Source organism: Moschus berezovskii, chromosome 15 (genome assembly GCF_049115385.1).
Source record: "Moschus berezovskii isolate FMDL1 chromosome 15, NW_MosBer_1.0, whole genome shotgun sequence".
NCBI lineage: Eukaryota > Metazoa > Chordata > Mammalia > Artiodactyla > Moschidae > Moschus > Moschus berezovskii.
In genome coordinates, this window is record NC_142474.1 from 22,985,767 (window position 1) to 23,003,223 (window position 17,457).

General features: G+C 38.2%; 1 protein-coding gene across 8 annotated transcripts in view; it reads right to left on the reverse strand.

The window, feature by feature from the left end:
* Positions 1–17,457, reverse strand: part of TPX2 (TPX2 microtubule nucleation factor) — a 54,022-nt gene that overhangs the window by 4,113 nt on the left and 32,452 nt on the right. For all 8 annotated transcript variants that reach the window (XM_055435125.2, XM_055435099.2, XM_088843879.1 and 5 more), the window contains exons 7-15: positions 17,103–17,216; positions 15,147–15,268; positions 13,755–13,906; positions 12,171–12,342; positions 10,203–10,341; positions 9,381–9,597; positions 3,202–3,297; positions 1,394–1,570; positions 649–795 (exon numbers count right to left, since the gene is read on the reverse strand). In XM_055435125.2, the coding sequence (XP_055291100.2) occupies positions 649–795; positions 1,394–1,570; positions 3,202–3,297; positions 9,381–9,597; positions 10,203–10,341; positions 12,171–12,342; positions 13,755–13,906; positions 15,147–15,268; positions 17,103–17,216 (1,336 nt within the window). The remainder of the gene's footprint in view (positions 1–648; positions 796–1,393; positions 1,571–3,201; positions 3,298–9,380; positions 9,598–10,202; positions 10,342–12,170; positions 12,343–13,754; positions 13,907–15,146; positions 15,269–17,102; positions 17,217–17,457) is intronic.

The window sequence follows — 17,457 nt, forward strand, 5'->3', positions numbered from 1 at the left end:
CAGATTCCAAAATAAGAGATAATATCAATACTGACAAATTTAGGGATTCAGGAGATTTTTTTCCAGACAAGGCAGAATTAGATCCCAACTAAACCAGCCAACAACTGATTAACTGTTTTAAATCACCTATCATTTATAAAGAGCAAATAGCACAGAATGTTGAGAAAACATACTCTATTGAGAATCTATTCTTACCACATAGTTTCTTATCAAAGCACCAACAGAAAAAAGTGAATATTTAATGAACAAGTCTAATAGATGAAATAGATGAGCTCTTTAAGAATCACCTGTCACAAAAAAAGTCTATTAGCTCTCAATTCTCCAGATGATTACTTACAAATTTAAGCTTGCAGACCAAATCCAGCTTGCAATGTCTTTTTGTACAGCCCTTAGGCTAAAGATGGTCTTTATATTTTTAAAGGGTTGAAATACACAACATGTGACAGAGACCATATGTAACCTATACAATCTATAATACTTAATATATGGTGTTTTATAGAAAAAGTTTTCTGACCCCTGACTACAGTGAGAGTCCCTAAAACAATCTGGTATGTTAGTTCCCAGATGAAGCCTGGTGTAGCGGGTCTACCTATTGTAACAAACCAACAGTCAAGCAATTCACATTTTAGCTGCTCTCCCCATCCCCACCTGATGCTTCCAAGTCTGTGCCTTCAGGGCACCTCTTCTGTCTGTCTCCAAGGAGAATGGCTCAACCTGGGTGGTATTCTTCACCTTCTTTTCTGGCAGGTTAATGGTGTCAAAGTGAGGCAAAGGATGTGCCTTGAACTTCGGCACCTAATAGAAAAGAAAATGTAAGATTTAAGATAAGGCCTTTCTATTCAGAATGCCACAGCTGCTCCAGAATATTTGGATGAATCTGAAAAATACGAAAGGCAAGTTTTCAAACCAGCACGGTACAGAAAACTAATAGGCTCAAAAGGAAATCGAGGTTTTCCTCCCAACTTTGCCAATAACTACCAGCATGATCATGGGCAAGTCACCTAACTTCCAGAATGGTTATTTAAATTACTTGCCCTATTTATACTTCCTAAGGTTCTTAGAGGGATCAAAGGAAGTTAGTGATTATTAAAAGTACAGTTAAAAGTACAACATAAGGAACTTCCCTGGTGGTCCAGTGGTTAAGAACTGCCTTCCAGTGCAGTAAACATGGGGAACTAACAGGTCATGGGGCAACCAGAGAGCCCACATCCTCTGGAGCCCGTGAACCACAACTAGAGACTACGTGTGCTGCGATGAAGATCCTGCAAGGCGCAACTAAGACCCGATGCAACCTACTAAACACACTTTTTAAAAAGTGCAAGACAAAAGATTACCTTTGAGGGATTAAAGACTAGTATTAATATTATGCTATTTATAGAAATGCAACACCTACCTCTCCTTTCTGCAGTTCTTTTATTTTCTTCTCTTTCTGTAACTGACGTTCTTTGTCTCGGGAATCAAAAGAAAAAGGGCATACTTCCACAGTTCTCCCCACTGGGATCTGGGGCTTAAAAGGCATTCCAAAATATGGCACAGGTTGAGCTCTTATCACTACTGGCTCCTCCCCTTCCTAAGGGAAAAAATTGCAGTTTAGAGACAAGACTTCTCACTCTCTCGCCTCCTCTGAATGTGAAGTCAGAAGACAATATATGAAAGAAGTCATTAAGCCAAGTCACTCAACCTCTCAGGTGTCTTAGCTTCCTTTTCTATCAAAGAGGGATACCTACCAACTCACCAACCTACTAAGTCATTTATTAACTCACAGGGGTGAGATCAACGTGAAAGCATTTGATAAACTAACACAATTACTTTTAAAGGATCTAAAAATTTTCACAGGAAGGTTGGAAAGACTAAAAGAGCTCAAACAGTGTGAGTAAAATGAAGAACAGAAGAAAAGTACTAACCAAGCATATACCTTGGCCTCTTCTTTGACCTAGCCTCCAGACTCCGCTAAAACATGTGACTGGGAGTATTTCCAGATGCCAAACCCAGAATAGGACCAAGTAAGTTGACTGGGTTCAAGCTGGTAACATAAGATTACTGTGTATTCTAGTTTCAAATGAATCTATAAAAAGGTTTATGCTTGAGATATGCTATAAAATTACCCTAAGTCTGGATATTTATAGATAAAAAGGGAGATGTAATAAGAAACTAGCCTGATCAATGACAGTTTATATATTCCAACTTCATGAACCATCACCACATAGTCACCTCTTTAACCCTTGGGTCAATGGAGATAGGACAGGGCAGATGTAACTACTTAGTGTGAATTTTTAAAATCCTTCACTGAATGATGACAATAGCTCAGGCAAAACAGAGTATAAGTCTTAAAAAAAGACTGATTTTTCAATCCAATGGAAACAAACATAACTTGTTACAACCAGTTACCATTGAAAGCCAAAATGACTAATCATTGTCATTCAGTTGCTAAGCCATGTCCAACTCTTTGAGACCCCATGGACTGCAGCACACCAGGCTTCCCTGTCCTTCACTGTGCCCCAGAGTTTGCTAAGATTCATGTCCATTGAGTTGGTGATGCCATCCAACCATATCATCCTCTGTTTCCCCCTTCTCCTCCTGCCCTCCATCTCCCAGCATTAGGGTCTTGTCCAATGTATCAGCTCTTTGTATCAGATGGCCAGAGTATCAGAGATTCCACTTCAGCATCAGTCCTTCCAATGAATATTCAGGGTTGATTTCCTTTAGGACAGACTAGCTTGAACTCCTTGCTGTCTAAGGGGCTTTTAAGAGTCTTCTCCAGCACCATAATTCTAAAGCATCAATTCTTCAGCACTCAGCTTTCTTTATGGTTCAACTCTCACATCCATAAATGACTAGTGGAAAAACCACAACTTTGACTAGACGAACCTTTGTTGGCAAAGAGCCTCATATACTTACTACTTTGTTCTTGGAAGAGCAAAAATAGATGATCAATCATTCATACCCATTGTTAAGATAACTCCAGGCAAGAATGACTGCCTTTGAATTCCTTTATGTTTAAGAAAGAATAAAACTTAGATTTGGAGAAGGGCATGGCAACCCTCTCCAGTATTCTTGCCTGGAGAAACCCATGAACAGAGGAGCCTAGTGGGTTACAGTCCATAGGATCACAGAGTCGGACACAACTGAAGTGACTTAGCATGCACACAATGCTTAAATTGATTATGCGGAAGGAGTAGAGATCCCATCCTAGGGAATCACCTCATCTTCTTTGGTGGGCATTCTGATTCTGTTCTTCAGAGCAAAGGCTGGTGACTTTGGAACAGTGATTGGAAGCTCTTTCTTTTCAGGAACACCCTGAAGGGAGTAAGCAACTCAATTAGATATCCCAGAACAATCTCAACTAGGTTATGTGATGAAATTAATACCTTTCTTAGAAGTTCATGTATCAGAAATCAAAAAAGGCTAGTTGTTATTTATCTACCTAACATTGGTATGTATTAGTACTCCAAAGGTTGATTAACATGACAGAAGATCAGCAAAAAACAGTTTGAGTTGTATATTTAATAAAAAAATTAAACCCATCAAAATCTTTTTTGGTATTTTTGAAAAACACCACAAAATAAACTGTCAATATTTTATTGCTTCTCTCCCTTTTATAACCCAATTCCTTAAAAACAAAATCAAAAAGGATTTCCAAATGTTAACTAGGGACAGAATATGGTCCATTCTCCTAAACCAATTTCACATACAGCTCTACAATAAGAACTTATATTTTAAAATGTTACCCTCAAAAGGTGAATGGAAAAAAGCACTGGGCAAAGTCTAATTTTCTTTTGCCAAATAACTGGACAAAGAGCAAGAAGTTAACAAAGATACACAAGAGATTTAATCTCAAGAATTTTAGAAACTATAATCAGGCATTTTTCACGTAAAAGACTGAGTAATAAACTTTAAAGACTGATTAATACCAATCTTGGTTGGCATGTGATGAGAAGTGGGCAGTCACATACAGTTGGGTGAGGTACAGGACACAAGCTGGTACAATCTTTAAGAATTAGCTATTAAATCTTTAAATGGTCATACTCTTTCACCCAATATTATACCCTAATATTTGATCTCTAGTTTAGTTTTTAGGTATATTTCAATACAAATTTTTAAAAAGAATAAAAACTGGTTAAATTCTTTCTTAAACTGTGGTGCATATCCACACAATAGAATATTATACAGTCATCAAAAAGAATAAAATAGATCTTTATTACTGACATACAACAGTATTCATAATATTGAGAGAGGAGGGACAAGTGGCTGAAACCAAAAATATCTTGTGTTTTTAAAATGTACATGCAGAAAGACAAATATATGATATCAGTCATATGTGGAATCAAAATTTTTTAAATAGTATAAATGAACTTATTCACAAACAGAAACAGACTCACAGATCTCAAAAATAAACTTATGGTTACCAAAGGGGAAAGAGGGGCAGGGGGATGGGGGGTGGGCAGGGATAAATTAGGAGCTTGGGATTAACAAACACACTACTATATACAGAAGAAAAAATCAACAAGGACCTACTATATAGCACAGAGAACTCTATTCGATATTCTAAAATAACCTATATGGGAAAAGAATCTGAAAAAAATGACTATATGTGTATGTATATAACAGAATCTGAAACTAACACACTGTAAATCAACTATACTCCAAAAAAATTTTAATAAATCAAATTAAAAGATACCTGCACATACACTAAAAATAAAACAAAATGTATATATAATTAATCTAAGCATAGAAAATAAAATTCGAAAAGAACACCAAACTATCAACTCTCACATCTCTTTGGGAGCAGATTAAAAGAGGCATTTAATCCCTATATTCCTTAATTCTTACACATTCAACTCCTTCGAAGATTTTCCTGCTTTGTGATTCCAAAACACTGCCAACATTTCAAATCCTTTCTGACTGAATTATATGTATCATACTAAGCAGGTAATTCAAAACTAACATATTTTAGAAAGCTGTTCTGTAAGTATTTTCTAATTCTGCTAGAGTTTACCTCTATCATGAATCTGGCAATCTCTAGGGCTGTTGTTCTGCATAAAGGGTATGACCAGATCAATTTAAAAAATATCTTAAAGACATCCTCAGTAACTCATTTGTTACACCCACATCCATATGATTCCCCCATCAGCTCTCTATTCCACTTCTCTAACTCTTCACTGTTATGCCATAGGCCACACTATCTATTGCCTGTACCATTCCACTAGCCCACTAACAGCTTTCAGCGTCTCATCTCATTCTGCGAGTCCATCTTCTTATATAGCCAAAAGATCTGATCATGTTACTTCCTGATTTAAAATTCTTTAATGACTCCTAATGTCTACTTAGAACAGTGTAACATATTCCTTCACATGAAGGACAAGGTGCTTCATAATTTGGTACCCTGCCTGACTCTCCAGGCATGTCTTCTGTCCCTCTTTAGACATCACCTTCCAGCCACAATGAACTACTGGCAACTGCCAAAATTTAACACTGGTTCTCATCTCAATACCTTTGCCTATGCTCTCTCTGAAATGCTACAGCTGCTGGGAAGATCACTCCCTGAACCTACTGACCCCTCTCTCCTTGTACATAGTCTATTATGGTACATACAAAAACTTCATTGCAGGACTTCCCTGGTCATCCAGTGGTTGAGAATCCACTTGCCAATGCAGGGGACACAGGTTTGATCCCTGGTCTGGGATGATCCCACACTCCACTGGGTAACTAAGCCTATAGGCCACAACTAGTGATGAACTGGAGCTCCCCAGAGACCGTGCACCGCTTGAGAAGAACCCTCATTCACAACAACTAGAGAAAGCCTGTGCACAGCAACAATAAATAAATTTATAAAAAAAAAAAAACCTTCATTGCCCTTGTTGACTGAAGATATTCATCTCCTCCTGCTATGAGTGCTTTGAGAGTAGGAACTGTTATTCCATCAATCCCTAATACCTAACACAAATCTTGGCAAGTATAAGGCATTCAGTAAATGTTTGTTGAATGAATACTGTAAGTATGAATAACAGAATTTATACCTTGGACTTAAAGACTCTTGGACTCTAATTTTTACCTTGGGAGACTTCTTAATCCCAACAATGCTACAACTGCTCCAAGCATGTCTGGAATGTCTTTCTTGGAGTGGCCTTCAAAGCCAGTTTAGGGCCATGCAAGGCAGTTGCTCACTCTTTAGTTTTAGTTAAGCAATACTGTTTCCAGCTCTATTACTTTGGACTACTCTGAAGTTTTAGTTCTGAATGACTTTGGACCAACTCCTAAAAGCTAATTAATCTTTAAAGTATCAAGACCTGGTATTGTTGAAGAGATCCAAAAACTGCCACAACATCCAAGACAAGTAGCTTTTCCAAAATGCTTTGTACACTATCAGTCTTTGGAAAGAATACATACTCTCTCAAGGTGACTACTGTAAAGGGGAGCTTCGATCTGCTGTGAAAAGTTGTCACACGCTTTCCAAAGAAAATCAGAATCACTAATAAAGCAAAATTTAATACAGAATTTATAACGAGACTGATGAAAGTTTATGACATGGGTTTTCATCTAATGCTTACCAGAAAACAACAAAAATCTCTTGTTCTACATCCTGGATAGGTGGATACCAGCCTGGAGCTTGAACATAGCCAGGACAGGTGGAAATGGAAAGAACACTGAACAAGAAGTCAGAGGTCTATTCTAGCCCAGCTTTCATTCCAATCTGTATAACGTGTCCTTGGTTTTTTGTTCTTTTCATAAAAATAATTGAAATAACTATCTGAGAACTCATTTAGTTCTAGAATAATTCCTCATTTCCTACTTTTCCCCTCTGTCTGCAACCTCCCAGCAGAGAGATGTGCATTTTAAAAGAAATCTCTAACAAGTAAGCCGGGAAAGAGATATTTATATGAGTAGGATCAATCCTCATATTACTTGGGGGAGAAGGAAAGGTGATTTATGAAAATTAACTTTGCAGAAACTATTTATCCATACCCCATCTCCACTGCAATCAAAGCCAATAGGGGGCTCATTCAGAAATAGAGATAAAGAAACTGGGTTTCTAGAAACAGAGAAACCTTCTTGTTTTACTGTTTTAAATTGTTTTTAGTTATAAGCTCCTTGCGGGTAGAGATACTGCCATTTGCATTCCTCTACAGCACCTACAAGAAGTAGTAATTGTTCAGGGAACATACGTTGATTAGTATTACTGTCCTTATTTGTCTATATGCCAATCTGCTCTTCCAGACTGTGAAAGCTTTGAGGATGAGAGCTGTGTCTGATTTCATTCGAATTCCCAGTGTCTAACACAGGCTGATGGATTTCAGCTTGTATTGTCTCTCACACAGTTGTCCAATACCCCAGTGCCTATGCTATGCTTAGATGTTGGGGAAGCAGGAGTGAACAATACAGATAGACATGGTCCTTGCTATCTGGGAGCTCACATTCTAGTGGAGGAAAGAAAAGACAATGAAAAAGTAATAAACCAAGCATTTCTTGATTTTCACAAGTGCTCTGAAGAAACCCAACAGAATATGTAGCTGAAGGAATGGGGAAGCTCTGAAAGGAAGCTGAGGGAGGGTATTTCTAAAGAGCTGATAAGTTGGTGTAAGTGGGCAACGTGGATGGATAAAAGACACATTCAGGAAAAGTAGCCCGGGATGGGATGTAAGGGGTGAGCATGTCTCCTTAAGGCAGATATGCCCCCAAGTGTCCTGGGACAAGTTATCAGGCCTGTCCCAGAGTAATTAGGAAATTACCATGAAGCAATGTTATCTCAGGGACTATGAAAAAAAATTTTTTAAAGCCTGCTGGTCTCCCCAAGTCCCTAAAATATCACTGCTAAAATTACTCACTGGCCTCACTGATACCATATCCACCTCTGTGGAGCCCCAACTCCCCACTACATGTCGGCACCAAGTTCACATTTCACAACCTGGAGCTCAAGGCTTTCATCACTCCACCTCGGCCCCAAGAGCCCTTTTCTCATCCCTGCCTCAAGGCCCACTGCTACCCGAGCCCATCTCTCATCAGCCCCGTTGTTTCCTTGCCACCTATCAACAAGTGGAAGAGCACAAGAAACGCTGTAAGGACACAAAGAAAGAGAGCTTCAGCATCAAGGGGACACAGATGGAGACAACAGTAGCAGGCAGATAACTGCACTCAGGCTCTGGAGGCATGTTCTTCTGCTTTAAGAGTCCAGCACTAAAAGTTAAGACACCTAACTTCAGTTCTGCCATCCACTTTTAAAAATGTTCCTATGGGCAAGCCATGTTCTTCCTTCAAAGAAAGCCCTTTTCTAAAAAATGAAGAGAGTAGAAGGAATAAATATATCTATGACTCCTTCTATGCTGTGTTTTCTCTAGAATCCAAAAGTTGAAGTCCCTGGGAATTTCAGAAGGGAAAGTGCTGAAAACAAACTCAAAAATGCACTTGCCAGAATAAACAATGATAACAGCATTGTGAGGTAGAGAAAAACTGTTTAAGGAGATGACAGGTTCAAATCCTGGTTCTGCATACTAGACACCTCTTAGCATCTCTTTCTAATCTAAAAAGTAGGGATAAAAATAGAACCTATTTCTTAAGAGTTGTTATGAGAAATCTATAAGATAATCTACGTAAAACGCTGCACAATGTAAGCATGCAACAGTTATTACTATTCACAACACGACTGCTTACTATGTGTCAGACACTAAGGTCTTAATGGGAGCTCTAATCTATGCTGCACCTGACAATCAAAACTCCAGGGGTGGGGCCCAGGAATCTGTTTATGTAACAAAATCCCAGAGGACTCTGACACCCAGTTGATTTGGCAATGACTACCCTACAGCATACCATATCAGTTCAGTAGCTTCTTACTTACTCACCTAGTGTTTTGCTGATCCGTTTATCCAGAACTCTCAACAACACATTACCCAGTACAACACTACTCTATGATCTCACTTAACTAACTCCTGATGAACTTTAGTCACCCTTCCCTACTTACCACTTCACCACAACATTTCCAAAGTACAACAAACTACCAAATCAATTTCCTCTATCAGTGTTTCTAAAAATGGAGTTCAGGTAATACTGGTGATATTTAGGAAGGATGTAGACAGCTTTTTAAAAAATAATTACACATTTTCCTAAGAACCTTTCATTTTAAAAGGTACCTCCTATTTTAATACAAGAGCATAGACCTTTGAACCACATTACCTATATTCATATCCCACCTCTGCCATTGGCTACTTTATGATCCCATACTGGACTTTACGTTTCCTAAGAGCAAAATCCACCTCTGCCATGTCTCTTTTTCACCCAGAGCTCTGAATATGATGTCCTGATCACAGTATCCAAACATGTGTGACTGGGTGGATATGTGGTTGTGAACATGACACTTCTACCAGCTCGCAGGGCTTCCCCACTCTTACCACAACATCTTCCAAGATCTTAGTAGGGCAGGGCCTGGAATGAAATTCATAGTGTTCCTCTTCTAATTTCTTCTTTGACTCCCGCTCCTGGATCCTTTTCTCAATTTCTAAATCAAAGCCAACAGGCTGAGTAGGTGGCTTCACAGGCGGTTTCTTAGGCAAGATGGGCCCACCTTCAAGAATTCTGGGATCAAGTTCCTGTGCTTTGAATTTGTATCTGTAAGGTGAAGAGTTTAAGTGATAACCACAAAAAAAATTTTTTTAATAAAATAAAAACTAAACAACAAAGTAGGCCAAAACCAGAAAAAAAAAAGTAATCATTAAGATTATCTATCATGTGCAACAAAAATTCAACTCTCTCCATACCCATTATCCCTGCCTCGAGAGCAAAGAAAAAACAAAACAGTCTAACAACCCCACCACTCTAAAGATTGGGATTTATCTTGTACTTCTTTTGAAAAAAGAAGGCCACAGGAGACAACCCCCAGACTTAACTCACATTAAATTCCAGTTCTCTCTACTGGTAACAGTTGTAACAATCCCTTGGGTAGCCATAAAAGGGTGAGATTTACCTAAACCTCAATGGGCACTCTTTATTGGAATCGTAAATTCTCCCACCCCAACCTCTGATTATTTTTTTTTACCAGTTTACACTCCAGGACAGCTCCCTATTCCCACTTTCAATCCTTTCATCACAGAGGCAAGGCAGCGCCTATCATAATTCCCAAGGCAAGAAAAACAGTAACCGAACCCCTTACAGAAGTGAAAAGGAAGCAGGCAGGTTTCTGGAACTCTTCCTCAAATACCGCCAGTGGAACTTACTGTTGCTGCTTCTCAAGCTCCTCGGCCTCCAGATCTGCTGCACTCTTGCAGGTCACAGGCCGTGTACGATGTTTGGTTTGGAGCACGGGAGTCTGTGGGTCTCTGCATATTCTGACCATAGATTTGGAGGGTAATGGCACTGTAAACCAAAATCAGACATTCACCTAGCTAAGACCCTGTTTACCTGTAGGTGCTGACTCAGCTAGGCAGCCCAGAGATGCTAAGCCAGAGTGGCTGGCCCCTCACACTCAGCTCAGCTCAGCTCACATCAGTCTGACAAACATTCAGTCCCTTCTCTCCTATTACTCTTTATTGAGAGGTGATGATAAAGGTAGCCTGTGGGTAAACTCTGCTGTCATCTTCTGAATCTAAAATCCATTTGTGTCTGATGGATTTCTTATCACTGTAGAGGCCTGCACTGCCCTTCTACTGACAGTGCCAACTGTTTTGCATGTTATTGACAAATAAGATTTAAAATAAGGCATTTTTAAAGACCAAGTAATAATTTCCAGTATTATGCACTCCTTAAAATTAGCATCTATATCAAAACATCAAGACAATCTCCCACAGAAAGTCAAACGGAAAAAGTAAAAAAAAAAAAGCTATGTCAAAGCATCAATATTAAGATCACCATCACCATTCACAAAAAATACTATTTACCTGACCGGCCAGAAGCAACCTTGTCAAGTTTCATAATTACCCAGAATGAATTTTCTAATTTAGACCTTACCACCTAACAACTGGAGGTGGAAAACAAATCAACTTATTTTAGAAATAAGCCAGCCTTCAAGTATACATATAACTATTATTGAGCTATAGTAGTCCAAAATTTTAAATAAAAATTGCAGAAAATAATTTTTCTTTCTATTTGCTAGGACCAAAATTCTAAGAGCAGAATACCAGACTCTAAGAGTCACATATATTTGGAAAGTCATGTTTAATACTTACATTTCCATTAGAATAAGAAAGGTTATTTTCATGATATAAAATTTGACAAATGGCTACTAGAACATTAGGAAATGCTGTCCTTAAAGGAACGAACTCATCTGGCTACCTAAAATAGCACTAAACAGTGCCTAGGCAAAGGCAGGAAAAATTCAGAAACCTTCAAAGTCAAACAACCAGATTTTGGTTTATCCAGAATACTACCCTACACTGTAGACAACTAGTTTATACCACACCTCCAATCCTCAAACTCCTTTTAGGAGTTATTTTCATAAAGATAGACACTGTTAGATTTCATCTGTTTACCACCAAATCTACAAACTAACCAACATTTGCACTCGTTGCTCTCTTCTCCTTTTCAAAGAACAATCACCCCACCCGAGCTAAGTATCCCTCTCCTACCTGCACAGGGTCTTAACCATTGATTATCTCTTTTCTCTCCTGTATTTCCCTGCCTGGACTTCTCAGCACACAGACCTGCTCTCCCTGTCTCGCACTTCCTTTGATTCTTACATTTCCCTCCACATTCACAGCACTCACAATAATCTGTGATGACCTGTTTATCTCTCTCACTGAATTACAAACTTGATGTTGAGTAGCACCAAGTCTGTTTTGTTCACTTCTATACTGCCTACATCACACAGAGTGTCTGCTTTGTAGCAGTCAACATTTATTGAATCAATGAACAAAAAGCACATGACATTAAGTGAATAGAAAGCTTTCATTTTCTGTAGGTAAGTGTGCACCTTGACACATGGCAAAGATAACCTTGATGTGTCATGACATCTCATGTTACCTTAATTCCCCTCAGCCAATTACTGACCAGGAGGATCAAGGTGGCTGATGGGTTTAAGGGGACAGATAGCTAGGTGGTTTGAGAAATGTCCAACTATGGGTACATTTGTTGTCTGCATACAACATATGCCATGCTTTAGTTCAAAAACTAGGATTTCAACTAAAGACAAATTTATACCTAAGATGCAAGCTAAGGGAGGCCAGGTATGATACTAGAAAGAAACTTACTAATATCATCCTTCCTGTTCCTCAGGTGGTATCTGGTAGGGGTTCGTTTATGGAATGCTTCGACCTGCTGTGCAAGGGGAACATATGTAGAAGTTGTCTCATCAAATGTTCTTTTCTTTCCTTGTGACAGGTTGAAAGGCATAACAATGGTGCATCCCTTAGTCACTCGGGCCTGAAAAGAAAGAATTCATTCCCTAAATGAAATGTTATGGAAGAGCTCAGATCTACCACAAGCCTCAAACTCAGCACAGATGATCAAAAGGAAAAGAATCCATGGAAAGCCAAGATAAATATTCTTCTTTAAGTTGTTGGTCCTTGAGCATAGGTTATAATCTGTATACTCCCATCTTTTAAAAAGGGGAAGAAAGCATCCAGCACTTAACAAATTGTCTATTCTGTACATAATGTGATTTTTCCAAGCATGTTCATGTTTTCAAGCAATCAAGAGCAAGTTTTCTTAGAATTAGAAGGGGAGAAAAGCTGTATAGGTATCCCACCCCGAGTCATTTAAAAATTTTAACTGGGCTTCTGGATCAGCTAAGGCAGGTACCTGAATCAAATTCTCTTCTCATATCCTACCCAAAAACTGACTAATGAAGAAGCCTACTCCTTGGGTCATTAATTTTTATAAAATTAGTTTCTGACTGGAAGTAAAATTCAAGGACCTACATCTCAAAGGAATAAGCAAAACTCCAGGATTTAAGTCTGCAAAGGACTGACTTAAACAAGTAATGATGGTGAACTTCCCCGGTGGTACAGTAGATAAGAGTCTTCCTGCCAATTCAGGGAACCTGGGTTTGATCCCTGGTCCAGGAAGATTTCACACGTTGCAGAGCAACCACAACTACTGAAACCTGTGCACACTAGGGCCCAAGAGCCCCAGCTACTGAGCTCATGTACTGCAACTACTGAAGCCCATATGCCTAGAGCCTGTGCTCTGCAACAAGACAAGTCACTGCAACGAGCAGCTCAAGCACCACAACAAAGGGTAACCCCTGCTTGCGGCAACTAGATAAAGCCCAGACACAATGATAAAGACCCAGTGCAACCAAGAATTAATTAACTTTTTAAAAAGAGATCGATCTACTTAAAAAAAAAATGATGATGACTGCAAATGCAAGTAGAAATTCTTAGTGCTAGATTTTTTATTTAGGATTATTACTGCTTTTGTTAGTGCTCTGGTAACCAAACTGCATAGGATTTGAGTGGTCTGCCCCAAGTTGACTTTCCCCATCAACCCATTATATTTTGCACAAAACTTTGCAGACACATGATTTTTTTAAACAAATGTTTAATAGCACAAGCTGTAACAAGCCTGTACCTACAATTTGCCACATGTAATTCTATGTGTTTTATGTACATTCTCAATTCAGTTTTCACAGCAATTTGATAAGATGCTTCCCAGAGACAGTGATTTACTCAAGATTACACAGCTAACAGGGGGCAAAGTGAGGATTTAGATATATCGTAACTCAAAAACACATGCTTCTCTCAATTACATTACTATAAACAGTGACCATAAATACTACACCAGAATCTTCACTGAATGACTAACAAGAATATTAATTTAGTCAGTCAACTTACAGGAGATGGAGGATGCTTTCGCAGTTCCGATGTAAAGTTAACTTCCTTATACTCCTCCTGGTTTTTAGGATGCTGTTTGATCCGCTCATCTGTGCGGAAGTGGAAGTCAACTGATTTGGTTACCTGGCTCACTGATTTCTTCACAGGTTGCCCTGAGTAAAAAGAACAGTAAAACATACAGGTAACACTAAGAATACAGAACATACATAGAGTAAGTCCCTTTTTATTTAGTCCTTTTGATATTTTTATTATCATGGATCTAACTTTATTTACTCTCTGTATATAACACAACTTGAAACAGTCCTCAAGGACACCAACATATGTGCCTTATTCATTTAGTACTATTGAGTTTGAGGACCTTCAGTCAGATGCAAATTGTAATAAGGTAGCAGTGGGGAGAAGAACCTCATCTCCCAGGTGTGTTCATAGCTCTGGAGACAGAGAGAAACTGGAATACTTTTGACAAGAAAAGCTATGAAATGACTTTAGAAACACACTTAACTAAGCAACTCTAAAAGGGAAACCCCACAAACTCCAAAGATGCTTTTCAACCCAGTAAGCAGAGCTGTACAGCTTTGACTTCACCAATATAATTATGCTAAAGCAAAAAAGAACTCTGATCCTTTCAGCTCCCTCAGTCACGCTTTCCTCCCCAGCTACAAGTAGATTTCACTCAACTTTCTTCTCCTCTGCCTAGGATAAAATAGGAAAAAAAAAAAATTGGTCTGTCCAACTGCTGTATCTTCTGTCTTAATCCTAGTTCCTTCTTTTTCTAATACAAAGAAAAAGAATTAGGAGGAAAAAAGAGGGAGAGATTAATTCTACTTAGGAAAACGAGGTAAGGACTCATGGAAAAGACCTCAAAAGATGGGTGTCAAAAAAAAAAGAAAGATTGGTGTGACTTCTACAGCGAGAGATGGAGAGGAACGACAACATGCTCTAAGAAAGGACCAATGTACATAAAACATTCTAGGGAATGATCATTGGAATATGAATGGTACCCATGTCCAGCATCCTAAATAAACACATCTTTTTACGCTGACTACTGACCAAGAAAGACATTTTTGCTTTTGAGACTTTAAAAACTCTACCGAGGTTATGAGAAGCTGCTGCTGCTGCTGCTAAGTCACTTCAGTTGTGTCTGACTCTGTGCGGCTCCCCCGTCCCTGGGATTCTCCAAGCAAGAACACTGGAGTGGGTTGCCATTTCCTTCTCCAATGTATGAAAGTGAAAAGTGAAAGTGAAGTCGCTCAGTCGTATCCGACTCTTCGCAACCCCATGGACTGCAGCCCACCAGGCTCCTCCGTCCATGGAATTTTCCAGGCAAGAGTACTGGAGTGGGGTGCCATCACCACTACCTCATAAATCAGACTCAATCAGAACCAAACTGACCTGCTCCTGCAAGAGCAAACTTTTTGAATTCTTCATTCCTTTTCCGCATCTCTACCACTTCCTGCTGCATTTTCACTCTCTTCTCCAACTCTTGCTCCTCAGTACTTTTTAGAATCTTCTGCCTAAAGGGCAAACAAGTAAAGGAGATGAGAGAGGAGAGGAGAAAGAGATTCAATGGTAAAAAAAAATCTAAAGGCATTATATAGATTAGATTTTTAACCTGGGATAAAATAACTATCAAAACCAAAATGTATTATCCAAGAAATCAATACTAACTTAGATAACACTATGAAAAAAAGATGCAAAATTTATTCCAAAATATTGAAAAAATTTCAGAAAAAAATTTAAAACAGACTACAGAGGATTTTACAAAATATCCACAAATTTGACTGTATAATGATTAACTTTCATGCCACAAGAAAAACTAAAAAATCAGAAGTAATATTTTCAATAAACAGAGCAAAAGGTTAATACACATAAAATATATACTATGATAAAGAGAAAAGCCTTAGGAATAAAGCCAACCAGAGTTCAAATCACAACCCTATTGTTTCATTTCCTTCCTACGTGATCTTGAAAAAACTATTTAACCTCTATGAACCCCAGTGTTCTCCAGTGTAAATGGGTAATACAAATACTTGTTTTCACAGAATACTTGTGACTATTAAAAACCAGACAGTTTCTGAAATAATTGACATAGCATAAGTTCAATTTAAAGTAGCTATTCTTAGGGGAACACATGTATACCCGGGGCGGATTCATGTCAATGTATGGCAAAACCAACCAATATAATACTATAAAGTAATTAGCCTCCAATAAAAAAATAAATAAAAAATAAAGTAGCTATTCTTAAGAAAAAAACAAAGTGTTCATTTTTAGTAATGAAACATCACTATGACCACTTACAGATAAATAAAAAGGAAACAACTTTGAAAAAGATGTTTACAGCAACAGTAATACAATCCTGTTAGCAAACAAATATAAATTAAGATAATTTAATGCCATCAACATTATATCAGTTAAATTTGACACAATTTTTAAAGTAAAAAATTCAATACAGGTGAGACTACAAGGAAATAAAAATATTCAAAGTTTATGGCACTAAAAATTCACAAATTCATTTCAGAAATAAAACTGACAATAAATATCAATAGCCATAAAAAGGATCATACTCATAGACCAAGGAATTTCTCTTTCCTTATCTTGAGGAAACTACTCAAAGAAAAGAATCTCTCTATAAAGATGTTCACTGATTTCTTGTAACCGTGAAAAATTTGAAACAACATTTTTAACAGGAAATAATTAATATAAAGAAGATGTTAACCATCTACCAAAAGGAAGGATAAATGTGAAGATTTTGTAGCAGAACAGAAAATAAGAGTTTCATAGTGAGTGAATAAAGCAGAATCCAAACACTGCTTAAATACTGACTATAAAAACAGGTATTTTACTTGAGTAAAGTCCAGAGTGGAGCTTGACAAAGTAAATACTGTTCAGTTTAGGTAACTGGCCACGTGATGTGAAGAGAGGACTCAGAGGAAAGACCCTGACACTGGGAAAGACTGACGGCAGGAGGAGGACACAACAGAGGATGAGATGGTTGGACGGCATCACCGATTCAACAGACATGAGTTTGGGCAAGCTCCAGGAGACTCTGAAGGACAGGGAAGCCTGGCAAGCTGCAGTTCCCGGGGTCTCAAAGAGTCAGACATGACTGAGCAACTGAACAAGAACTTGTACTAACATTTTTCTTTTATATTTCTTTTACATTTGTTTTAATAGTTTATTTTTTTTCAGTGTATAAGACTCAAGCACCCACTAGGACATAAACAATGTACCTTACCATGGTGACAGCCTTTAGAGTTTGTCAGGCTCCATGTGCTTCAAACAGACTGTAGTTGTACACATTTGTAATTTTACTCTGACTCTAAAGCTGAAATTCAGAAAGTATCATACCTTACAGCAGTATGTCTGCCCTTGTTTTTTTCTGGGGAAGATTCATTCTTTTCAGAAATATCTTGACAAGCATTGCCTTCTTCCTCTTCTTCTAACTTCTTTTTATTGTGAGAACTTGAGTTGAAAAGGACAAAAAATATCTCAATCCCCTACTGCATACAAATATCTCAATCTCCTCCCCAGATCTACCACACATGGCTTAAGTTTTCTCCTTCTTTAGGACAACAGCCATACTTCAATAGCCAAGGTTCTTCCAATAGTATCATCAGTTTATATATACCAATAGCTACAACAAGCAAACTTTCAGAATACCAACAGAAGTCAGGTAAGAGTTGTCTGGTGATGGTTCAGGAAG